Source organism: Onychostoma macrolepis, chromosome 12 (genome assembly GCF_012432095.1).
Source record: "Onychostoma macrolepis isolate SWU-2019 chromosome 12, ASM1243209v1, whole genome shotgun sequence".
NCBI classification, from domain to species: Eukaryota; Metazoa; Chordata; class Actinopteri; order Cypriniformes; family Cyprinidae; genus Onychostoma; species Onychostoma macrolepis.
In genome coordinates this window covers 7,889,468-7,916,264 of record NC_081166.1, presented here as the reverse complement: position 1 = coordinate 7,916,264, position 26,797 = coordinate 7,889,468, and the positions used below count along the sequence as shown (strand labels likewise).

The 26,797-nt window shown below is 36.0% G+C and overlaps 2 protein-coding genes across 2 annotated transcripts; both read right to left on the bottom strand.

Annotated features, from left to right (window-relative positions):
* Positions 1 to 2,633: 2,633 nt before the first annotated feature.
* nploc4 (NPL4 homolog, ubiquitin recognition factor) lies at positions 2,634 to 14,091 on the bottom strand. Its single transcript, XM_058793832.1, has 17 exons — positions 13,923 to 14,091; positions 13,035 to 13,115; positions 10,202 to 10,311; positions 9,880 to 10,107; positions 9,633 to 9,681; positions 9,196 to 9,290; positions 8,990 to 9,113; positions 8,606 to 8,785; positions 7,917 to 8,003; positions 7,505 to 7,576; positions 7,287 to 7,413; positions 6,864 to 7,024; positions 6,085 to 6,156; positions 5,724 to 5,816; positions 5,413 to 5,535; positions 4,716 to 4,818; positions 2,634 to 4,438 (listed from the first exon to the last, which is right to left on the bottom strand). The coding sequence occupies exons 1-17, from the start codon at positions 13,935 to 13,937 to the stop codon at positions 4,281 to 4,283; spliced, it is 1,878 nt and encodes a 625-aa protein (XP_058649815.1). The 5' UTR covers positions 13,938 to 14,091; the 3' UTR covers positions 2,634 to 4,280.
* Positions 14,092 to 15,116: 1,025 nt separating this feature from the next.
* Positions 15,117 to 26,365, bottom strand: pde6gb (phosphodiesterase 6G, cGMP-specific, rod, gamma, paralog b). Its single transcript, XM_058793855.1, has 7 exons — positions 23,428 to 26,365; positions 22,173 to 22,293; positions 20,214 to 20,304; positions 18,762 to 18,951; positions 17,170 to 17,370; positions 16,922 to 16,962; positions 15,117 to 16,698 (listed from the first exon to the last, which is right to left on the bottom strand). Exons 5-7 carry the CDS (start codon positions 17,313 to 17,315, stop codon positions 16,622 to 16,624), a joined length of 264 nt encoding a protein of 87 aa, XP_058649838.1. The 5' UTR covers positions 17,316 to 17,370; positions 18,762 to 18,951; positions 20,214 to 20,304; positions 22,173 to 22,293; positions 23,428 to 26,365; the 3' UTR covers positions 15,117 to 16,621.
* Between the last annotated feature and the right edge of the window lie 432 nt (positions 26,366 to 26,797).

Sequence of the window (26,797 nt, the reverse complement as noted above, 5' to 3'; positions counted from 1 at the left end):
CACGTAGGCCTTCTGCCTACTGAGTCGGACGTCACGTAACCTAATGAATTAATATTCATAAATCAATTCATTACCATACTGTCAGAAATCTTTTATCAACCAAACGTTTGTAAAGAAGCAGGCGTATTTTTCATTCTTTCTAAAATACCACCGACCACTGTAAGAATATAAAAAAATTTAATAATGCTGGAAAATGTATTCCCAACTTGAAAACATGGAAAATGAACAGAGAACAACAGAATATACAGAAAAGAATACAACAAATGCTTTTGATGAGATGCCATTTCTCATCACATTATCTAATTACAATGAATAAAAATAAAAAAAGCAGCAAAAGAAGAAAAAGCTTGATCTCGACCCATTGTATATCATATTTTGTGGCTAAATGCTCCAAAAATCTTACCATTTTTCACCTGATTTAAACATAAGACATATAAAAGATAGAAAAAAGAAATCTAGATAGAACATAATTACTGTACAATAAATCTGATCTATTGCAAATGGAAGACACCTGAATCAGTCCTAAACTTGTGAATTATCAGGTTTCTTAATTCTTCGTACCACCACCCTGTTCCTGCGTCCCTGTCTTGTGCCAGGCTCAGGTGGGTTTCCCTCTCCCTCAGGAGGTGGACGCTCTGCTGGAGGAGGTGAGTGACTCCTGCCAGTTCGAGCTTCATCCACAAACAACTCTATTCCCTCAAACTTTGTGGTCAGCTCCGCTAGTCTCTCTTTTAAAGAGTTAAATTCCTTGTACAGGTCATTTAGAGCTTCAGATAATGGCTGAATCCTGGAAAAAAAAAAAAACATAAGATGGAGCAAGCACATAACTATATTTATTTATTTACTTATTTTTTTAAACATACCTTCCATAGTCTGGTAGCACTGTGCTGTGATCATTCAGAAGGAGGTCTTTGACTTGTGTCATGATGGCATATTTCCAGTTATCCAAGACTAAAGTGAGATTGGCACATCCTCTCAAGTTCACTTTCTCAGCTAGCGCACGCACACACACACACACACACACACAAACAACAAAAGAGATGATCATATTTCTTTATTTTTATTATTATTTCCTAAAAAAAAAAAAAAAAAAAAAAGATTGTTTAAACATTTACAATTAATACATTTAAATATTTTATCATGGTATAATTATTAACAAAATAATTTAAATGTGTTATAATTACATTATAGCATTTCAAAAGCTTTTATTGAAAAATATAATTTACCTTCAGTTTTGTAGTCCCACTCCACAGTCTGTCTTGCACTCTTCTGAGCAGCTCCCAGTGAGAGCACAAAAAGTAACGGCAGTAGACAATTCATTACTCTGTACAAACAAATAAATTCAAACAGGTTCACAAATGAAATGAAATCAGATGCTTAACTACTGACAATATGAAATATAAAAACAGTTTGGGAGATAAACATTTTATGACTACAGCGATGTGCTACCTGAGGTCCATCTATGTTGTCTCAAAAGCCAATTAAATAATAATAATCATGAAAAACACATGTTCAAATATCATTAAATATTGGTAGTACGCGTCTTTCTGGCTTTTATATTATCATTCCCAACTAATCCCGCCCAGTGGTTAGGGTTGTGTCTGAAAGTGGAGTTAAATTTCAGTGTTTAACCCACCTTGTCACATTTTCTTTTGGAAGAAAAACAGCTTTTATAAATCAAGGACCCATCTCTTTTTGCCCCGTGCATATTCAATAAACCTAAACAATTCAATTAGATACTCAAACAAGCAGACAAATCTCAAGAAATCTAGAGAGGGTCATTGCGAACATATTGGGAAACATCTGAGAGAGAAAAATGCCATTTGGAATAATATAACTTAGACAACATTTAATTTCATTTAACAAAATTAAATTGTATTTAAATATGATGGATAGTTTTCTATTCCAACCTATTTTCACTGACATGGATGTGTTCACAAGTTCACATAAGCTAAAACCATACTGACAGCAATAACAACATGCCGATCACCTCTTCCAGAACCCAAATTCAAAGGTAAAAACAAAGTAAAAATGGTAGTACCCTCTCAAAGGATCTACAACCATAAAACTGGTCCCCACTTCTATGGAGGTAGGTGTAAGAAGAGATAGTGTTAAATTAAGAGGACTAGATAGAATCCAGATGTGTCAGATTGAACTTCTGAGAGCTTCAGGTAAGATGTTTGATGTCAAGTTCACTTTACCTCAGCATTCCAGCGACTCATCTGCCACACATATGAGGTCCTTCTGATTGGCTGGAAGTGAAATTTCTTCAACCTTTACTTTTAAGGATCATACACAAAAATTGACCTAGACATTTTTTTAAAACATACTGCAAAATCTTCACCCTCAAGATAGACTCATATTTATGCTAACAAGTAACTGGTTTGTATGACATACTTTGAACCACCTTGAATAAGTCCATATGCTCAGTTTGTATGGGATGTATGTAGAGCCCTTGAAGTATATCTAAATCAATACATCAAGCAGCACAGGTCCCCATCTGGTCTATCCTACCATAAAAATGAATCAACTTTTGTATTTTGTAACCAAAAAGTTGCTGTTGAAAGCTAAACTAATTCATTAGTTATTGACAAACACAAAATCAGGAAATAAAAAAAGACAAGACCACAGAATCCAAAGGAATCGGTTTTATTGTTGAACTATTTTCCTGTATTTAAAACCCCAAAACCAACTGAAAGCATACAACTCAGGGCACCTGTGTTTTGTGACAATGGGGCCTAAGCACAGCTATCTGCACCTCAAAACTCTTAAAGCAAAAATCAGATTTCAATCTGTGAATGATGATGATCAGGGTGTCCGTTTAAGTGAACCAACAGACTGAATTTTAGAGGGTTTAGAGTGAAATTATGGGCGAGTTTGAGAATGAAGAAACTTTACAAAATCTAACACAAATGTAAACATCTATATCATTTCAGAGGGCTGAAATACTCCTGAATGCATATTTAAGAGATGTCTTTGGGCTGGTTTCTAAAACACTGAGTCGTGGCCAAATGAAAATGGCTGTCAGAAGACAATATAACCATGTGTCCAGCCAGTAAAATCTATCTGCTGAACTACACAGACCAGTGTAGAAGATCTGAGGCTGGTTTAAAAAAAGTCCAAAGCAAAGATGTCAATCAAGTGGAATAAGTTTAGACTTTTGCTTTTATATTTGTAGCTTTGTTCTTCCCTATCAATCTATCAATCAATCAGTCTTGATCTCCACCAGATGTGGAGCGTGTTCAAAGACGGCCCTGACTCTATATAACTCTTTGAAGGTGCAACGGTACAGGCTCCTTAAGGGCTGAACAGTGGAAAAAAATCTCCACAATTGACATCTGGACAAGCGCCAGGGGGACGGAAGGGGAAATTGGTAATGAAAGGGCGATGACAGTGAAATAGGGCAGAAAAGGGTGCAGCACCAAAGTTGAGTGGCTACAGTTTTTGCAAAGCAAACGTAAACCAATCCATATTCAAAGCATAGCTTCTTAAGCCTTCAGAAGTCAACAGTCAATTGTAATCTTGAGGAAAAGGAACCTCTGCAGCCAAACCAACCATTCGACTTCAATCTAATCAAGCATTGATGAGAATTGATGCTCAAAGAAACTCATCGTCCATCAAAATAAAGTTATGAAAAATGAATGGAAGAAAATAAAGCAAGCATGCGTGTTCGGTGAAGAAAGTGTTTTAAACTATGGTTGAAGATCTAAGAAACCATGATGATATAAAAAGATCAGTGCTGCAAACCACAAAGCTCCTTCAGCGGCATATTTACTTCAAAATGGCCTTGAAAAAGTAATTTCCCTCAACATATAAAATCTTTTGAAATTAAATAACAGTATTATTCCTTCTCTGTTTATTATTTACACAACATCCTCAGTGAGAGTTGGGGAAAGACTTTTAATATCAGATGTTTCATCAATGGTGCTGAAAGGTTAGTTTGGACCACGGAGGGAGATGAGGAGGGTGGAAGGAGCTTCGCCCAAGTGCTTGTCTAAATAAAAGTCCCAGAATGCACTGGGCTCACACAGAGAGTGCTACATGGGTACAACCCATCATCTTCGGCCATCAATCATCATCAAAGTGATGCAGCTCACAGCGTTGGATCGGGCGCATATTCGGGCACGCGGCTGGCATCGGCGTTTAGATGCAGCACAGTCAGTGAGGGAGTGGAGGAGTTAAGGATTAGGCATACTAAAACGGCAGGAATACAGGGAAGCACGCCCACTCTCACTGCTGTTCCCGGTGGGATGTATGGTGCAGCCTGGATTCGTGGGGTTTTAGCTGCGGGGCAAACTGCACATCTCGCAGTGCTCAGTGCCAGGTTGGTTCATGAAGGTGCAGTGGAGGCAAGACCACACAGCTGAAGAGGACTGGGGGAGAGTTGGGCCGCCCATGGCATAATCCAGAGATCCCGACGGCTGCCCTCCAACTGTGCCTGGGATTAACATAAGAAAAACGGTCTGCTAGTTGGAAAACCTATTGAAGAAATACTGAAAAACTGATCAAAACACTTAAATTACTAAATGGAAAAATAAAAATTAATTAAACCTAAATAGTAGAATTTAAAAAATAATAACAAAAGAACCAAAAATGAAATAATTTAAATAAAACTGAAAACATAAAAATGAAAGCTAATTCAAAATATCAATACCGTTAAAAAACATTACCATTACATAAAGAATACTAAAACAACACTGTTCAGGACTACTCACTGCAGAGTTGCTCAATTGTGGCCCACTGCTCAGATTTCTTCCAGGTCTGAGCCAGCTCCTCATTGGATGTCTTCACTGCATCCAGCAGAAGCCCAATGCTGTCCTGTAGACATCAAAGAAAAGGAGATGAAGTTGTCAGGCAAAATACTCTTTAAGATAAAATGAATTCTTTATAATAAAAAAAGAAAAGAAAAAACAAGCAGGGTAAAGCCTCATGCACATCGGGATGATTATCACGCGTGCTTATCGCCAGCATTTTTCAATGCGTCTTTGTGTTCATACCCAAGTGATTTTTGAGCTCAACATTCATCTTGCCTCGATGCATCTTCTTCGTCTACTTACTTCCTCTTCATCGTTAGGTATCAATATGTGCTCGGCAAGACCGTTTTGTGCTTGAGTGCCACCAAGTCATGTTTTACTGTAACTTCAGCAGCTCACGTCAACAAAAGCGCCAATCTCATTGGCCGGCCAGTTTTTAACACAGCGCGTCAAACCCAAAAAACAAACACGAAGCATTTAAATAAAAATAAAAAATAATGATGCTTTTAAGCGTCGGTGTACACACTCACATTGGCGCCCTTTGTTTATTCACGAGGAGTTAAACGTTGGCGATAATCGTCCCGGTGTGCACAAGCCTTAAGTGGGAGAGTATGATGTGTGGGTATATATACACACACGCACACAATGAAAAACTCACTTGTAAGGGCATGACCTCGTTGGTGACAAGAAAGAGAAGCAGATGGAAGTCTGAGACGATGTCCAGGAAGGAGGTGGAGGAGGAAGGACACTGGGAAAGATACGTCGCTAAACTGTGGAAGTCCTGCACGCATGCACAAACAATTTTAAGGTCAATATTTCACAAGAACTGTACGTTTGACCACAGTAAACAGAATTACAAAGAGTTTCATGGTCATCTTCAACCAGAAAAGCTGTGAGACGTGTCCAGGTATGATACAGATCTAAAACATCATTCCTAGACTGAAGAGACTTCTAACCCTAAATGTGTACCTGGGTCTCTCCCAGAGCATCTCTGTTTTCGATGGGGAAGCGAAGAGTAGAGGAGAAAGTGAACACGGGGTCCTTTGGGAAAGTGGTGGTGATCTGAGGGTTAAATAGCAATAATAAACAAAAGACAAAGACAGTATTAAAGCTCAACTGTTTACAGCCAGTTTAATGTCATGTACCATCATTTGGACATGGCTCTCTATTGGGTTTTAAAGACCAGCTATCAAAGAGGACAAGATCTACATCTAGTAGTATAAAAACTACTTCCCTACACCATTGGCTTTTTGACTGAGAGGTGTAGGCTGAAGGTCTAGATTTGATCAGTGCAAAAGTATGTAGTTATAATAACATGACAACTACTCACGTCAATGATCAAGTACTCCACTGGCAGTGGTCGGGCTAAATGTGTGATGTCATTGCCGAATTTGTCTTTGTCCTGGGGGTGAAGAAAAAGATTGGAAAATGTGAACCTTTTCATGCCTCAATGACAACTAATCCCATGCATTCCTGTGGAAGAAGTGACACTGATAAAACTGTTTATGCCCAAAGCAACAGAAATATTAACTTTTATTCCTTCTGTTTTAAGAAATGTGACACGCTCAAGTAAAAAGAAGCTCAGTTTAGAAACATTAATCAAACCCTGCAAGTGATATGATCAAGGTTGCAGTTACATGCTGGAACAGAAATTAGAAAATGTACACTTTGGTTTAAAATGTACACTTCAGGTCAAATATTTTTATTCAGCAAATGTGGCATTATATGACAGTAAAGACTTTTACATTACAAAAAAAAAAGATTCTTTTGAACTTTCTATTCAATCAAATTAGAATTAATTCTGATTGATCACGTGACACTAAAGACTGGAGTAATGCCTGCTGATAATTCAGATTTCCCAACACAGAAATAAATAAAATTTTAAAATCTAATAAAACAGAAACAGTTATTTTAAAATCACAACAATATTTCACAATATTAATGTTGTTTTTACTTTATTTTTGATCAAATAAATGCAGACTTGGTGAGCATAAACCAACCTCAGATATTTGAATGGTAGTGTATGTGCATGCATGCATCCTATGCATATGTCTTTAGTAACATGCTGTGTGATTGATCATCTGCAGAAGGAATGTTTTAGTTCAGTACCTTATAGAAGACATCAGGGACGTATTGCTCCGTGCTGGACTCTTTGGCATAGCCCAGTTCAGGAACATCTCTGCAGGGCAGTAGACATTCATCCCTCACCAGAGCCATGCACTGATTGGACACTTGGTACCCTTCAAAGTGCACCTGGTTATCGGGACCACCTGACAATGCATAAAAAAAAGCTAGTCAAATCCATGCTCTATTTTTCAGGACACTATATTTTCTTTTAGCACTAAATCGGTTAAGTTTTTCCAGGTACCAATAAAATATTCCATGCAAAACATGTCATGGACTGAGACTGATTTATTGGCCTTGAACTAAATACCACACAGGTTTTTGACACGACCAAATGCCTTAATTTATCACCACACTGAATAACCGAACAGCAGAAGTAAATCTTGCGCAAAGGAGGAAGCTGCATACCTGTTGCCACCACTGTGAAAAACTTGGATCCAAAATGGCCATCCGGGGAAAGCCGACACGCGTTGGCATGTTGGTTCTGGAAGTGTCCAGCTGTGATGCACTCCTCTGCACTCAGGAAATATGAATCCTAGACAGGTGACACAAATCCACTGGTTAATAATGATCTCAGAACACACCATACAGTTAGTCAAATGCTAATCTCTCATTTCCCAATTGACCTTGTTTCTGGTGTAGCGGACTGTGCCTATCCTGGTGTCCTCTGACAGAAGATCTGTGAAAATCCAGCCCAACTGAAAAAAAAAGAAAAAGCCAATATTACTAATTAAAAACAGCTTTACATTTGGAAGCTGTTCCACATGCTCAGGCAGTAACAAGGGTCATGACTGATCAGGCCACTTCTATCATGTACCAGACAGTAATTTTGATAGTATCATATGGAAGCCATAGATGTGTGAAGAGAAAGGAACTCTAAGAATCCCATCAGAGAGCCTCATGGGATGGATGACTACACTAGGTATGGCAGAGCTACACCAAAACTATTCAGTCTATTCAGTCTTATATATTTATTTATATATACACACTTATCCCGGACAAACCCCCAATTTTTAAGAGGCATGGAAAAAGACTCACCTTCCGCAGACCTAGTTTTGCAGCAATCTCCTCAACTGCTTCTGCCTTGGGATCTTCAATCAACTCCAAGCTGTTCTGGGTTCCAATCTGAGTCAAAGCACACAGGTGGAAAGGAAAGGAACAAATCAGCAAAACAATACTTGACTTTTTTTGAATAAAATAGTTCTATACATGCATGATGCTTAAGAATACACAGCAATGCGATTTATACAACTTTATTAATTGTTAGGGAGCAATTTGGATTAAATGGCAGACATGGTCAGTGAACTATAACATTGTATTCCAGATCAAATTGTATCATTGGTTTGAATTAAATTCATTAATATGAACCAAAACCTCTGGAATTAAAGTATTCAGTTATTTGAATTATATATTATTTTATTAAATTATTTTAATATATTGCCACTCCTAGTTTCCTTATAGTTTGAAAGAGTATTGTCTTCATTTTAGCAGAAACAACAGAAATATCTTCTGACAAGGGGCCTTGAAACAAAAAAGTTTGAAAACTGCTGTCCTAAATGAAAGTCTTTTACTGCCCTCTTGTGTTTATCTGGTATCATTGCTTAAATAATAAAAGCTTAGAGAATCATAGTTATCACTCAAAGTTATGAAAACTTACCTAATGCTATTGTTTTATTTGCAGTAAAAATGCTGGGCCCCTGATTGTGTGTCAGACCTGAGTCTCTCACCTGAGGAGGTTCGTAAATGGCAGCAACCTCTGCTCGAATGCCGAGAGGGATGTCTTTGTGCTCAGTGTAGCGTCCATACAGGTACCCCATCCGCTGGTTACCCGTCTTCCTCCAGAAGTCGAGGAAACGGTCCGCAATGGTGTGATTCTCAAACATGATGTTGTCCACATGTCGATATTTCTGCAGTTTCATCAGATCAAAAAAGACAGAAATATGACACTGCCCCTCAGGGAGCGCTCATTTACTTGCCCGAGCAGGAAACAGAGAAGCAGCGGGTTCATTTTTAAAGCAAGAAACTGATTAGTGAACACTTTGTCTGTATGTAATGTAAGAGTTAGATGAAAGTAAAGATGTTTATGATACAGACTGAGAGGAGCGGTGTACCTGTCTGTTGAGAGTGATGGCGCTGGGTTGGCACTTGGTACAGATGCCCTCTGGCCAGGGCGGATGCCCCTCACAGCCAGATTTAATTTTACAGCTGATATTCTCAAGCGCCACAAACTTCCCCCTGAGAGACAGGATTAGTTTATTAAATCACTCTCTTCCCACAACCTTATTTAAGTGAGTACAGAGCTCTCAAAAGCACTAACTTGTCTGCTCCGCCGGTGAGTTTCCGGATGTAGGCGTGAAAGGACATGTGCTTGACCGGTGGGTCGAGGTGGTTCAGATAGTCTTCATCAAAAGGCTATCAAAACAGAAATGGCAACTTTGTACTTTTGTGTCATGCAGCAATTATACTTTACAAAATAAACAAATAAATTTCCATGACCTTTTCGGTAACTCTTCCAGGTCTAGAAATCACACTTTTAATTTAAAATTCCTCACATATCCAAGTTTTCATAAATAAAAATGATAGTTGTTGAGGAAACAATTTAAAAAATGCATATGTTTTAAACTTGGTTTTTAGCTGTATTAGCTTATTTTAAATCAGTTTTAAGTCTTGAGTGTTTACTGAGGTGCCTCAGTTGAGAACCACTGGGTTAGACCAGCCTTCTTGTGTTCCAAGGGGAGGATCACAAGTTCTTACCTCTAAAGGTACGCAGTGCACACATTTCCCCATGGGACCGTGTCGGCACCTGAGAAACAATGACAAAGAATGCTTTATAAACAAAAATGTCTTGAATATTCTGTAGTTCTCATATTGCAATTAATTACTCAAGTGGGTTGCATGATGCAGTACCTCCAAACTATGGCATGAAAATCACTTCAAGGTTTTGGGAACATATGTTATAAAAACTTTTTCCAATGCAGTGTGGAAAGTGAGGCAGACTTACAGCTGGGCGTCTCGGTTTCTGTAGATCTTTCCCTCTTGTTTGGACAGATACTGGTCAATCTCGTCCTCTTGTATCTGTGGTGCAGAGTGTGAACGGGATAAGGAAGATGATGATGAAGAGGATGAAGGGAAGGAAGGGTAGGATGAAGAAGTGTGAGGCTGAGCTGTGTCCATGTTCTCACTGGAGGGTCCAGCTGAGGATGGGAAAAGAAAGAGCATGTCGCCATGCCTAAAAGACAGAGAAAAACAACTTGGTTATGTTTATGCATGTAAACACACGTGCACAACTGAGTAAACTCAATGTCTCACAACGGCACACTTACTTGATTTTCAGCAGACTGAGGGTCTTGTTCTGAGACAGGATCTCTCCGGTCTTGTTCCGGTTCAAGTAGATAGAGAAACCATTTGAACTGAAGCCAAACTCTTTGGCAACCTGGCAAGAATGTAGCAAAGGATGTCAGAAACAAGAAGCTGACAAGTCTTTTATTTTACTTGTGGAAATGATGGATCTAACATTACTGCTGCAATTGGACATTCCTTGTTCATTTCTCTTATCCCTGTTTTAAAGCCTCAACTAATAAAAAGCTGATAAAATGTACATATGTTAAATAATACAGACATTCAAAATGTGTAAAGATTGTTTGCCTCTCAGAGATTGCTCAATAAATTCTAATGAAATTATGAGAGTACAGTGCATGAGAGAAACAAGAAAAGAAAGTATTTGCGATGATGGTGCAAGAAAAAAAGAAAAAAAAGATTATACTTTTTTTTTTGACATTTTCAAACACTTTGTACATCCAGACATATACAATGGAAAAATCTATTAATCAATTAATAACCTACTGAATTTAGTGGAAAATCTACTGATGCCTCTGGCACTGACATAGCAAATCCAGCCCTTAAATTCTTCATCTAAAGCACCTAAACTACACTCACAAATAACTCATTTCATAGGACACTTGTCCAAAGTGAACTCATTCGTAGCTCGACAGGCTGTTCCGAATTTAAACTAGATATAATTCACTATCAGGTGATTCTGGTAACAAGATAGCCTAATTGAGAACAGTACTCTAAAAAAGTGCAGTCTCAGAAACAAATTGATCCATCACGTCCAAATGACTGTGCATTAGGCAACCGAAAACCCAGCAGAAGACCGATATCTTTACTAATCCAGTCAGCAAAAGCTTTTACTGGTCACTCAGGGCACTATGTCCTAAATTGAACTTTTAACTGTAAATATACTACCCTGTTAATAACATATTCAACATATGAGGCCTTTTTAAAAATGCAGTGTGCATTTCTTTTAATCCATGCACCAGAATACAAGATGAACAAGGACACATTTTTCAAAGCTAGAGCCCTCGACATCTCTCTGTCTCTTTCCTGCCATTTAATCCCAAAATCAAACTGTGAGATGGTCTCAATTGATCGCCGGCTCACTCTCCACCCTCCTGCTGAGAGACATGAATCTTTAATGGGCCCTGCAGTGTCTACATCAGGCAAACACAAACCCTCTGCCCATCTCAAAAGAGCCTTCAGCTACCAACATACCAACTTCTATTATAATACAATTTACACAATCAAATGACATAATGGTCAAAGATTGACATGAGGTAACTACTTAATTATTTTGAATATTGATTACCTACTACTACTTTTCTACTAAACATACAACTAGTCAGACCTAGAAATTGAATTTTATTTTATTTTTAGCCAAATAAAAAATAGAAATAAACTATAAAAGGCCCTCTATTTTATATTAGAGGCATTTTGGTCACTTTCAATGAGATTTTGGCCACAAGCCCTGGTTCATTCCTGACTTTGCTGCAAGCACACCGCCCATCAAGTTTTGCACCACAGCAAAAATGTGTGTGACTGCAGCGTATGGACATAGGTCTCCTTTTTCAGAGCCGCCTCATTAATAAATCAACATTCAGCACTCAGCAGGAACAGGAGTCTGTGCTGCCACTTTATAATGACTCACAGGATCTGATGCTGTGCTTTTGTTGTAGTGTTATTCTCAGCTTCTTTACAGACAGGCTATGAATGTAACCATCACATTTGGGCAGAGGCTTGACAATGGATACTATATGGGGTGAATAGTAAGACCTACTCTGTCATAACTATAGTGAAGGAGCAAATTAATTTGACAGTATATTTAATACTTATTCTATGAGTTTGCTACATGATTTTTTTTCTATGCACTAAACACTAAACTATTTTTAACCCACTTAGCTTCAAAGGCTGAATTATAAATGTTATGTTCCATTTTTGGAGCAAATATATTATATGATACTGTTTAAAAATTTGGGGTTGGCAAAACTTTTGATGTTTTTGAAAACATCAAACATCAACAAAAATGTCTCTTATGCTCATCAAGGCTCACCAAATCGGGAAAAACAGTAATAGTAATATTGTGAAATATAAATATAATTTTAAATATTTGTTTTGTATTTTAATATTTTTAAAATGCAATTTATTCATGTGATAATTCGTGTAGTTGAAAAAGCCATGATCCTTTAGAACACTCTAATATCCCGATTTGGCAATCAAGAAACATTTCTCATTATTATCAATTGTTGAAAATAGTTGTGCTGGTTAAAAGTTTTGTGAAAACAGTGATTCTTTTTCAGGATTGTTTGATGTATAGAAAGTTAAAAAGTACAACATTTTTGAAATAGAAATCTTTTTCTAAGTTATAAATGTCTTTACTGTCACTTTAAAAAAAATGTAATTACACACAACACACACACACGTTTGTTTTTGTGAATTGTGGGGAAATTCCATAGGCGTAATGGTTTTTATTCTGTACAAACCGTATTTTCTATCTCCCTACACCTAAACCTACCCCCTACAGGAAACTTTGTGCATTTTTACTTTCTCAAAAAAGCTCCTTCTGTATGATTTATAAGCCTTTTGAAATATGGGGACATGGGGAAAATGTCCTCATAAATCACTTTCTTCTTGTAATACCCATGTCATACCCTTGTCGTTATACAAATTTGTGTCCTCATATGTCACAAAAACATGCACGCACACACACACACACACACACACACACGTGTTTGTGCCTTACTGTCATTAAAATGCTTTAAAGAAGATAATTGTACAATATATGAGAAAGAAAATAACATCACTGAGTGAGGTGTCTTATACCTTTTTGAGGAAAGCTGCAGCTGTCTCACGCTTTGTTGCGGCGATTTTTTTCATTCCCTCTGGAGACTGGACACGGATGATCTGTCAATGAATAAACATAAGGGAAAGGAAATTAAGTTTATGGTTACTACATGTTATGTTTGTTGTTCAATCATGTGCTTGTTTCTCCCACAGATCTAGCACAAAATGACTCGTACAGAAAAGTTACAAGTTAAAACGAGACGAGAGCTCAACTACAAATCAGCAAAACAAGCCAGTATGAATAGGAGAAAACAGGTGGTTGGAGAGCAGACATTGACATTTGACACACAATAAACTGTTGCAGAAGGTATGCATGCCACACGAATCCATGTCCAAACATCTCACCGCATGACATAATATATTAACACTGAGCTAAACTCATGCTCTCAATGCTTTTTCTTAATACAAAAACCAAAGCAAAACATCATATGTCATTCAAAGTAACGTTACTTTAATAAGTTACACTGTCATTTCACCTCCAAAATATAAAACTATGAGAAGCACGGAAGCTAAACAATCATATTACCTTCTATCTTAACACCTCAGCTTTTTATTAAGAGCAAATTCAGCATATAACGTTAGACTTTAATAAGTAGTTGACATGAAGACGAGATATGTCAATGCATCAACCTGTGCCAAGTAAAGTCAACCACAGCAGAAATAATAAACCTCTGCAGAATATCCTAAGCTAAATAAGTCAGATGTGTTGTGAACACACACATAAACGTTGTTTTTAGTATTCAATGCGTTTCTGGACGATTCTGGATGAGTCTGATCATTAGCATTATGCTAACAATTCTGCTGCCTCATCACTGGATGACAGACTTCACTCAAACTACGAATATAAACACGCAGACTGACACTTACTATGTTTTCCGCCATGTTGATGGGATGAACCGTCCCTCTTGATCTCGCTGAAATGAGAGTTGACGTATTTTAATATCGCTGTTTATATGATCTGCTCGGACCTATGCAGCGATGCCAAACTCATAGAGCCGGTGCTACATCTATATGAGTCCGGGCTATGACGGAGTCCTGCTTAACGTTACCGGATAGAAACAAAGAGTTAAATGTTGTGTTCCTGTAAATGTCAGTTCATTTTTAGAGATTGTGTGTATTGTTTTATTTTATTTTATTTTATTTTGTAAATAAGAAATTACTTACAGCAACAAAAACTAAACGTTTTGTTGCTGTAGAATTTTCCATCTAGAGATTATGCAGATGTATTGTATCAATATATTTTCTTCTGTGATATCTTATTTACACCGTAGGCTAATTTAACCTGTTTTTCGTTGTTGTTGCTGCTTCTTCATTTGCATGCTTATTGGTGGTGGAACCGACTAATTAGAAATTACCCTGAGGCTTAGGACAACATCTATAGCCTAATATATCTTGCTTGTATAATGTATATTTTGAATAGCCACATTGTTTTACACTGAATCCTACACCAAGTACAAGCAGAAGTAGAAATCATCAAAACTACTCTCTGAACAAATAAAATATTTCAGCACTGACTTTAACTATATTTTATAAAAGTTTTTATTTTATTCACCAAGTGGTTGATTCTTTAAATATTAGCTGAATTATACTTGAAAAAAATAATAATCCTTGAACATTTACATCTACATTTAGTCATTTAGCAGACACTTTTATCCAAAGCGACTTACAAATGAGGACAATAGAAGCAATCAAAATCAACAAAAGAGTCTCAGTTCGCTTGACTCAGTACACGTAGCAAGGGTTTTTTAAATTATATAATAAATAAAAAGAAAACAGGTAGAATAGAAAAAGAATAGAGCAAGGTAGTGTTAGAGGCCTTTTTTGCTTTTGTTAATTGTATAATAAATAAAAAGAAAAGAAATAGACAGAATACAAAAAGAATAGAGAAGCTATGTTAGTTTTTTTTTTTAAGAAAACAAGCAGTTAGTAAGCTTGTAGCCTTATATTCGAACATTTTATATTATATCAACAAAGCTTTTTTTTTTCATTTCTCAGCTTAATACTAATAATATCACATAGACATAAAAAAAAAAAACAGGCAAATTATTTTTTGCTCTTTTTTTCAAGCTTTATTTTGATCTCATCCTGTAGAGAGAAATCTTCACTTTAGTCACTGATGTTGTCAACCCTCAAAATGGATACACGTTCAGCCTGAAACCCTATATCTGCACAATACAGGCCTAAACAACACAGAAGAACTTCACTCAAGACTTAAGGATTCAGAAGGACACACAGTCCTAACACATATAAAGGACCTGTGCAAAAATTAACATATGTTCATGCTTGTGCAAACCACATCTTTTCATATAATTTACTTTGTATATATTATTTGGATACATGAGCATCTGACTGTGCAGGAAATGGGCTTTTTACACTAAAAGAAAAATCTAGAATGTGACTGGATGGATGAACAAACGAATGAATGAATATAAACAAAATAGTGAAAGATAGAGCATGCAACAAACATAAACATAGGGAAATAAACATACTTGACACAATGCCAATAAAGTGAAAGAAACTCATAAATCTATGAAAGATACAGGACATTTAAATGAATTGATTAAATTATAATGAATAATATTTTACAATGAAATATACAAATGGAAAGTCATGAATACATTAAATAGAAATGATATTAAAGTGGGGCACAATGATAACAAGGTGTGTGATGATGAGGATGACAGACGATGGCGATGAAAAATGAAAGAACTACACAAAATGAATGAAAGAAACACAAGACATGGCAGCCCAACACTGTTCCCTAACAGTCACCTGAGAGACTTACTGAAACCGAGAATAATCAAATCGTGCCTGTATGTGTGCTAACATATGAATGCATTGAATGAAGGGGTTGCAAAGCACAAAGCAAACATGATATTAAAAAATGTACGTTATCCTTACACAGAACACAAAATTTTTTAAAAAATACAAGGGAGTGAAAAGGTTGAAACTTTAAAATCAGCATGTATTACCTTGATGGGGAAATAATGGGATGAAATAAAGTTTTGGGAATCTAATGTCGGCCAGCAGGGTGTTTCATCTCTACAGGACTTTGATCTTTTCTTATGAACTCGGTGAAGGTGGACAGAGGAGGCACCGAGGCACGTGAAATGAGAAGCCATTCATTTCACGGGCACGTGTCTTGCTTTTACTCACTCTGAGGCTGTCTTGCTTGCGTATATTTTGTGTTCCAGAAGAAAACAAGGAGGGAGAGTAGAAAAAGAAGAAGAGAGCAAAGAAAAGAGCAGCAGTTTTTCTAGGCAAACAGAATGTGATCTGACGGGATCATATAGACTTTTCTGTTCTATAGTTTGAGCAGAACGTGTTCTTGGACTGCAAGAAAGAAAAGAAACCGGAGGGATAGATAGTCAGATAGTTTTTTTTTTTTTTTTGTTGATGTTGATTTTTCTTAGTTTTTCCATTTTTATAAATGTTGCTGTTTTTTGGTGTTTATTCTGTTATAAATGGTCCACACGGAGACGATGGCCAGGATGGAGGCAGGTGGTTTGGAGAACATGACAGGAAAGGGTCTAAATTGCCCAGAGGATGATGGGAAGGTGACGGGCTCAGATGATACCATACTGAGCCAGCTCGTGAAGCTCCAGATGGTTGAAGGCCTCCCAGGGGCAGATGACAGTGATGTCTGTAAGTAGAAACACAGGAACATGAGTTCATCCATCAATCAAAGGGTTAACTTAAGCCGCTTGAAGGCCAGCTAGCATTCACGTCTGTTTAATCACAGTCATAATGTCATGGGATGTTTGATGATGCACTGTATGATCAGACTAATCATTTCAGACGAGGACAGCTTAGAATAAATGGTAGGTGATGTTATCATGAAGGAGAAATGCAGAGGAGAAACTTACCAGTGCCTAAACCTTCCATGCCAGGGATGTCGTCTCCGAAACTATAAAAAAAATAAAATAAATAGATGTTAAATTCAGTTAGATACCTATTTTAAAATACATTCTATTTTTTGAAGTCATGTTGCAGAATTATTGAAAATATGCACAGACTGAATTATTCTTAGTGTAATAAAGCATGACTGAAGTGTGGAATATCACAAAGCCATTATCACAAAGGTTTTTCGTTATGATTTTACTGTCTAACTTACCCTTGGATACCCTTCTTTGGTGGTTTGCTCTTGAACTGGCGAGTCTGCCTCTGCTTGAACTTGGGTGGTCCTTTGCGTGGTGTGGCGGGACCACCAGTGACACGGGTGGCGGATTTCATCTCTGGTTTGGGTGGCTCAAGATTCATGGCTGCTGGTCACTGTTGGTCGCTTTTCTTTGAATTCGCTCTCCGTGATGTAGTGCTAATGTAAATACATCAAAAAGACTGGAGTGAGTTTATAGTTCACATCCAATGACATATTGATTTTTCTATAAAATTGATTTTAGCTTCATTCTAGAATGAAAATTTACTGTGGAGGACTTTATAACACATAAAAACACAGATTTTTAAATCACACAGTTCAGGAAGGTTACAGTAGTTGCAAGGTCAAACCGACAGCTAATTAATATCTATGGCAGCCACCCCAGACTGAGAAAACTATACCCATAATCCTCTTACTGATGAGTAATACACAAATCCAAATATATATTCCACTGTAATTGAATGTCTAACATGGCCCGTGCTTCCAGAAATGAGCTCAGGGAAAGTGTGATGGGTAGGGTGACCCATTTTGTGTAATCCAGAGCTTGGATTAATAATTGTCCCCCATCCCAATGGTGGCAATCTGCACTTGGGTTAATCTTATTAGAGCAGGGATAACACCAAACATGCTGAGCAAACAGAAAAGATAAGAGTCAAAATATGACCTTCAGGTATATTCCTCAAAGATTAATGGGAATAGACAATGGCAATGATGCCTGTTGTACAATTGTTCTCTTTCTTTCTTGGAACAATAATGAATTATATTAACATCATATTCACAACATTATATTTATATTAAAAAGGACAATGGTTTGCATATTTTCATATATTTTAAACAACAAACATGCATCAATTTTGAAGATGAATCTTCAGTGGATAATTTGTGTGTGTGTCTGTATACACACACACACACACACACACATATATATATATATATATATATATATATATATATATATATATATATATATATATATATATATATATATATATATATATATATATATATATATATATATAAACAATACTTAATTAAACACAATATTAAACAATATTAAGCACATTTTTTCAGTGCATATGGCCTATCCAATTAAACAGTGTTAATAAAAATAATCCATTCATGATTAATTTAAATTGTTCAATTGAACGTTTTTATATTTTGCAGATATATTGTATAAAAATAATTATACAACTTCCTGGAATATTCTGTTTGGCCAATTATGGCATTCTGTGGTTATGCAAAATGATAAAATGATCACTAAACTGTATAACTGACTTATCCCAGGCAACCTTGTACGTCTGTTATACAAGTCTATGGTCCATTTCTTCTCACATAATAAAATATTTGAACTCAAATCAATATTTCATACTATTCAATAAGTACCCATATAAGAAGTAGCATGGTGTGCAGTCAAATCCTCCTCAAGACCCATAATACCTTATAGTATTATGACCTTTTGACACATTGTATATTTTCAGCCACATTGTTACAGAATATTACAAAACAACTCATTCCTTATGGATAATTAAATATTTGAAGGTTGCACTCACCGGTTTGTTGATTGACAGGCTGTTGACTGGGTGCAGCTGCACCGTTTCTTATGTATGTCTCTCCTGTGGAGGGGTGGATGTCCACGCTCGGCTTTCTTTGGGAGCGGTGCAGGGGTTACAGGTCTTTTATACTCATCTGGCCCCCTTAGAAGATTAGGAGAGGGACGCCTCCCGCCCCTGATCCCCTCAACTGCAGATGAACACAATAGGGATGTATATGTTTAATATGTATTTGTGTAACACCATGTGCTTTTAGCATCTTATATATTAACTTTATATAATAAAACAACATACAGACTTATCCATAATAAACTACATTGGCCTCAAACAGTATTTGGACAAATAAAATATCATTGCATTTGATAATGCCACTTTATATACAGTACTTTAGGCCTGGTTTTGCTTAAAAAGTGTGTAACAGAAATAATTTTTTACAAAATCTTATTTTATTTTAGATGTCTTCTTTATATACTATAATACATTTATCTACATTTATTTATAATATGATATAATACATAATATATATAATTCTGTTAATTTATATTAAATAATCAAATATGAATATTTTATATAAACAGTATTGTTCAGTAACAATGATCAAATGCTCACTTCATATTGCCTATTGCATAATATGAATTATGTAAAAATATAAATGATGTTTCTGAACTCATTCTGTGCAAATGTAGTGTTTGTAGAAGTTACTTGATGTTAGAGGACAATAACTATGGAAAAAATCAACAAGAATTGTTCCAGAAAGTTTCTAGAATAGGCTAATTCTATTGAGATAGGATTTGCTGATCGAATAACACCAGATAATATAATGGAAATATCCAGAAACGGATGATAAATGTTCAGCTGATAGCGTTCTTCTAGAACTTCTTTGTTCTGCAACTTTCTATCCTTGTTATGCAAAAGGCCCACATCCATGGGGGTCCGTTACATTGTCCAGTGGAGTTCATTAGCGACTCATCCCATCTATAGCAGAATCACTCCAGCTGAGACATCAGCCCAAATCACTGTTTCACACATGCTGTATTTTGAGTCTGCCTTCAGAACAGCACAAAAACAATTACTGCAAAGACACTAAATTAAAGGTTGGAGGTTTAATTAGTTGATTACATGGTCTAGATCTGCGGTCAGGATTACTTAGCCTCATTAAGGCATCTGGCCATCTGTATTGCTCTGCTATAATGAGAGTCTTTGTTATTGACAAGCTGTTGTCAGTTAAATAATAAGAATTAGGATTCACTATAGCACAAAAAGGCCTTTGTTCTACATCACTATGGGTGATTAAATCTAGTTAATTTTCATCTGCAGAACATAACATTTTGCAAAACATCTCTAGATGTCTTCTGTCCTTATAATTAGAAAATATGTACATATTTGTAGCAGGAAAAAGTAAATGTGTTGATGTGTTAAAAAAGGGATTTATGGGTCACTGGGTGCTCATACTTGTGTTTGGGTCAGAATTTGGCCCCACAACGTCAGTCAAGGTCAAACGTGCCCCTTGTTCTGTCTGTGGTTAATGAGATATGAAGACTCACTGCATGAAGAGGCACAACAGAGGAATCGATCAATTACAAAGCCAGTAGGTTACAGGGATTCATGTGCTCTAACAATTGATAGCTTGTGAGATTACTGTGATGACCCAGCTCAAACAATAAACATGTGACCAAAATCTCATCCCTGCTAGGTATCGGAACCATTCAACCAATCACATAACTGACACTTTGATTTGATGTTAAAAATATTTTATTAGTTTTTAACATACAATTTGGAAATATGGAATTTAAAATCCAAAATTATATATGTTTATATATATATATATATATATATATATATATATATATATATATATGAAGAGTTCAGATGCAAAAACCTCTATGTGTCATTTTCTTCTAAAATGAGCATTTTTGTCAGGCTCCTATGTGCATATGTGTAGGTTCAGTAATTTCACTTTAATGAAATAAAGTGAAATTTAATATTTACATATATGGAGAATTTATATATTTTTCTATAGACAGTTATATTCACATGTGGTCAGAATTGTTAGTACCCTTGGTAAATATGATCAAAGGCGGCTGTGGAAATAAATCTGCATTGTTAAGATAAATAAGGTTCAAAGAAAAATAAGCTTTCCATTGATGTATGGTTTGTTAGGATAGGACAGTATTTGGCTGAGATACAACCATTTGAAAATCTAAAATCTGAGGGTGCAAAAAAAAATCTAAATATTTAGAAAATTGCCTTTAAAGTTGTCCAAATGTAGTCAATGCATATTAATAATCAAAAATTAAGTTTTGATATATTTATGGTAGGAAATGTACAAAATATCTTCATGGAACATGATCTTTACTTAATATCCTAATGATTTTTGGCATAAAAGAAAATTTTATAATTTTGACCCATACGATGTATTGTTGGCTATTGCTACAAAAATACCCCAGCGACTTATGACTGGTTTTGTGGTCCAGGGTCACAATATAATAATACACACACACACACATGTTTGTTCTGTGAATTGTGGGGACTTTCCATAGACTTCTATTACTTTTATACTGACCACCAAACAATATTTTCTATCCCCTAACCCTAAACCTACCCCTTACAGAAAACCTGTGTGCATTGTTACACTTTCAGATAAACATCATTTATTATTTTTAATCATTTTTTGGTCCCCACAATATCAAAAATTTAACGTTTTACTGTCCTTGTGAGAAAATTTGGTCCCCATAATGTAGCATAAACAAGTACACACACACACACACACACACACACACAAACAATATATACATTTACTTCATTGGAATTGTTTTATGTTTGTGTCATCAATTCTCAATTCTCCTTAAAGTCAAAGAGGAAGAAAACATTTCAAACTTCACTGTCATTAATGACCTCCATGAATCAGAGTCGCACTGTCTTCTGTACGTCTTGTCCTCAGAATATCTAACCACTATTCACGTCATTCATCACAAATCCTTCAAGCAGCTGGATCACAGCCCTGCTCTCAGGCCTCGGCCCGGCACGCGGCATCAAGCCCTCATATGCTGACTCACAGGTACACAGATCAGGATGGCTGTCGTCAAAGAAACCACTCATACAAGTGCTGGCCAATGCCATGATCAATCTATGCTGCTAGGCAACCCTGATGACTATTCAGAGCCAGCCAACGTGGGTTCTAATGCCACAAGAGCTGATCAGAGTGTCATTATAATCAGCATTTGGGTACAGTTATTGGTTAGAAGAATTTAGATGTGAATCTATGTATAGAAATGGACTCATAAGTTTAATAAGTCATCATGAAGGCTTTTTTTTTCTGTTCAGTCCTCCATGGAAGCATATTGACATTCACAAAAAAAAAACAGGCACTACTGACCAAGACAAAATAGCAACTGAAATGATTTTGCTTACATGCCTTGGTTTTAAAGATAGTATCCTGCCTAGTGTTTTTCACAGAAAGCCTCCAGGTCCTGTAAGATCTTTGATTGGGTTGCAAGCACTGTGTGTTTGAGTTCTTCATGATGTTCAGATCCTAAAAGTTACACGCAGCCAATGATGCTCAAGGAGGAAACACATTATAAAAACAATAGTATTTAAACATTTGTATGTAAACTTCTACGAGACAATGTTATAATTTCACATTTGTGGAATACGTGCTAAAATATTCCACATGTAACATGATTTTTAAAGAAATTAACACTTTTATTGACCAAGGACGCATTCAAATGATGACTATAAAAACACTTATCAGCGATATTTGTTTTAGGTAAATGCGCTCTTTTGAAGTTACTATTAATCAAGAATCCTGAAATAAAATGTATCCCGGTTTCCTCAAACATATTAAGCAGCATTACTGTTGATAATAACAATAAATGTGAAGCTGAGCACCAAACCTTATTAAAATGATTTATGAATAATCAAGTGACACTGAAGACTGGAGTAACATTTACATTTATTCATTACAAAAACAAATAATATAAAAATAAATTACATATAAAACATTGTAATAACGTTTCAAGATATTACTGTTTTTGTGTGTGTGTGTATGCTGGGTTTTGACACAAATTTCACGATTTGATTCGATTCTCATCACAAGCTTGCGATTCGATTACCAATTTGATTTGATTCAATATCGATTATTTTGGATATATATCAGGTACAGTACATGCCAAATTTTCTCAAGGAAAAAAATCTCTCAACTTATTCTGTAAAATATACATGAGAGTCAGTTGGTACTACATTAATATAACATTGAAGGTTAAAATTGACTGATTTGTTATAATTACACATCAAAGCTTTTAAAATAAAGTTACAATTAGCCTACATAATATTTCTACTTAAATTAGTTTTTTTGAAACATAATGGTGGCAGTCATAAAAACTTGATGGATTTATTCAAACATCAATACACATTGAAGAACAGTAGATGAATATGTTAGCCTATATGATGCATATATTTAGCAAAATGTCCATCTCTACAGCTTATTTTTCTTTATGTTTTTATTTGACTAATGCGTTTATGATCACCGAACATGTTTTTCTGAGGTACGTTAAATGTGAAGTTACTTGGCATTGTTTACAAACTGTTATAATGACGTCTTTGTGCGGCTGAAACACCGATTAAACGATTACATGAGACAAGATACGGATTGTAAAGTTGTACTTACCTTCGGATGTTTAGTCATGTTTATTTCGTGCTGAAACTGGTATTAATGTGGAGGATTTGATCGGTTCACGTAGGCCTCGCGCTGCCGCGTCTGTTGAACTGAGGCGCTACAGCGATCTGTCACTCCACAATAAACAGCGCCAAAACGGCATTTATTGTTTGAATACTGCAATACAATGTACAAAATTTGAAATCTGAGACTTTGTTTTATATTAAAAGTACCAAAGCACAATGCTTATTGTGATATATTGGATGGGAGGTGCCCTTCAACGTTCCTTCCATTAACAGACTAGACTAATCGATTGTTGGGATTTAAGAATCGATATCGTTCCGTAAAAATGAGAATCGATTAATATCGAGACATTTATATTTTTTACCCAGCCCAATATATATATATATATATATATATATACAGTCATGGCCAAAAATACCGGCACCCTTGGTAAATATGATCAAAGAAGGCCGTGAAAATTAATCTGTATTGTTAATCCTTTTGATCTTTTATTTTTTTTTAAATCACAAAAATCTAACCTTTCATTGGATAATAAGAATTTAAAATGGGGGCACAATTAACGGCACCCTTTTATTCCATACTTCTTGAAACCTCCATTTGCCAGTTTAACAGCTCTAAATGTTCTCCTATAATGCCTGATGAGGTTAGAGAACACCTGACAAGAGATCAGAGACCATTCCTTCATCCAGAATCACTCCAGACCCTTTAGATTCCCAGCTCCATGTTGCTGCTGCTTCTCTTCAGTTCACCCACTCATTTTCTATAGGGTTCAGGTCAGAGGACTGGAATGGCCAGCAGAAGCTTGGTTTTGTGCTCAGTGACCCATTTTTGTGTTGTTTTTGAGGTTTGTGTTTGGATTATTGTACGGTTGGAAGATCCAAACATGGCCCATTATAAGATTTCTAACAGAGTCAGTCACTTATTGATTTTTTATCTGTTGGTATTTGATAGAATCCATGATGCCATGCGTCTAAACAAGATGTCCAGGATCTCCAGCAGAAATATAGGCCCACATCATCAAAAATACAGCAGTATATTTCATTGTACACATGGGGTACTTTTTATCCCTGTGTTCACCAAACCCATCTTGAGTGTTTGCTGTTTAAAAAGCTCATTTTTTAGTTTCATCTGACCATAGAAGCCAGTCCCATTTGAAGTTCCAGTCGTGTCTGGTAACTGAATGTGCTGGAGTTTGTTTTTGGATGAGCGAGGAGAATTTTTCTTGAAACCCTCCTAAACAACATGTGGTGATGTAGGTGCTGTTTGACAATTTTTTTTTTTTTTTTTTAAGGTTTTCTGACCCCGAGACTCAACTATTTTCTGCAATTCTCCAGCTGTGGTCCTCGGAGAGTCTTTAGCCACTCAAACTCTCCTCCTCACCGTGCATTAGGACGATATAGACACACGTCCTCTTCCAGGCAGTTTCGTAACATTTTATGTTGATTAGAAATTCTTAATTATTGCCCTGATTGTTGAAATGTCAAGTCAAGTCACCTTTATTTATATAGCGCTTTTAACAATACAGATTGTGTCAAAGCACTTAACAATATCAAATTGGAGGAGTGTCATTAATGTATAATGATAAGATTAAACACTCAATTTTCAGTTAATGGCATTCCATTATTGAATTCAGAGATGTCATTGTTTAGTTCAGTTTAGTTTAAATAGTATCTGTGAAATCAAATTGAATTGAATCAAATGGGAATTTTCACTGCTCTAGCTCTTTTCTTAAAGCCATTTCACTAATTTGTGAAGCTCAATTATCTTTTGCTGCACATCAGAAATATATTTTTTGGTTTTTCTCATTGTGATGGATGATTAAGGGAATTTGGGCTTTGTTTTCCCTCCTATTTATATTTCTGTGAAACAGGAAGCCATAGCTGGATAATTTCATGTTCATAATCACCCTGGAGTGCTCAAAATTGTGAATATAAATGGGAATATACTTCAGAGATATTTTACTCATAAGAATTTCTAGGGGTCCCAATAATTGTGTCCAACGTGTATTTGAGAAAAACATTTATTTCATAATGATATTTCACCCAATTTTAAATTCTTATTATCTAATGAAAGGTTAGATTTTTGTGAATTTTTATTAACAATACAGATTAATTTTCACAGCCTTCTTTGATCATATTTACCAAGGGTGCCGATATTTTAGGCCATGACTGTGTGTGTGTATATATATATAAAACTTAAAATAAATGAATGCATCCTTGGTGAGCATAAGAGTAGTCTTTCACATAGTTGTAAACAAAAATTAACCCCCCCCCCTCCAAAAAGCAAAAAAATTATTTTTTTTCTCTGAAATAACTTAGTTAATAATAGTTACACAGATCACATTAAATAAGTGATAAATAAGAAATTGTACACCCTCTCTTAATATATAAAATGATAAAACATACCTATAAATACATAACATCTAGAACATTTAATATCGTTTTCAAAATATTAAAGAAAAACTTTTTTTTTTTTTTAGATAAAATCGTATAATGGGTGTAGTCTGTAGGCCAGTGTAATCAGTTTTGTAGGCCAGTAATATTGAAAATTACAATTCGCAACATTTTCCTATGTATATTTCCATTATAGTAAACTGTACTGTATTCTGTGAAGAGTACTAAAAAAAAGAAAAACAAAAACAATCTCATCAAAATGTTGTTTTCAAAACTATACTATAAAGACATTACAAAAAAACCTCAGAAATAAAACATCTGCATGCATTACGATAATAAGGATTTTGGGGGAAAGTGCTAATTGTCATGAAAAAAAATGTCTTTGTGCAATATACATAAAAAAAATTCCTTTTGATTTAGGGGTGAAATATGACCCAGATGTGTTTTTGACCGACTCACCCATTAAAAATGTGCAAATAGTTGCTGCTATGAAACACTGAATCTGTTCTCAGTAAATCTCCACCCAAGTTCACTATCATCAAGATTTCTTCAGTAACTTGATCTCCATTTTAAGATAAGCCTTCAGGTTGTCATCGAGAACATTCTCCTCAATGGCCTCCAGAGCTCTGTCTCCCCCATCGCTGTAATATTTCAGCAGTTTTTCAGCATGTTCGATCCACACACAGTTATGGCAGCCGCTCATGCAGCAGTGGCTGGGGGGAGATGGAGGGCCCTCGTCCGCAGGTTCTGGGACAGTCTGTGTCTGGCTAACACTGCTGACGGTGGAAGAAGAATTTGAGCTTGAACACTGCAGCTCACAAGCAGTGTAGTGCAAAGCTCTGCTCTGAGAAAACACAGTCCAGTGACGGGGTCTGTTTTTGAAGAGAGCCATGTAGCAGGTGTGCAGCTGTAGAAAAGAGTTACAAAATCGATTTATGCAGTTTATGCAGGAATTCACAATGTTT

Coding starts and splice junctions, on each gene's coding strand:
- nploc4 (XM_058793832.1), bottom strand. Junction 8,786..8,989: donor CCATCACTCTCAACAGACAG/GTACACCGCTCC, acceptor ATGAAACTGCAG/AAATATCGACATGTGGACAA. Junction 4,439..4,715: donor CACAATTGAGCAACTCTGCA/GTGAGTAGTCCT, acceptor TGTTAATCCCAG/GCACAGTTGGAGGGCAGCCG.
- pde6gb (XM_058793855.1), bottom strand. CDS start 17,315: ATGAATCTTGAGCCACCCAAACCAGAGATGAAATCCGCCACCCGTGTC. Junction 16,963..17,169: donor CCAAAGAAGGGTATCCAAGG/GTAAGTTAGACA, acceptor TTTTTTTTATAG/TTTCGGAGACGACATCCCTG. Junction 16,699..16,921: donor CATGGAAGGTTTAGGCACTG/GTAAGTTTCTCC, acceptor TTCTACTTACAG/ACATCACTGTCATCTGCCCC.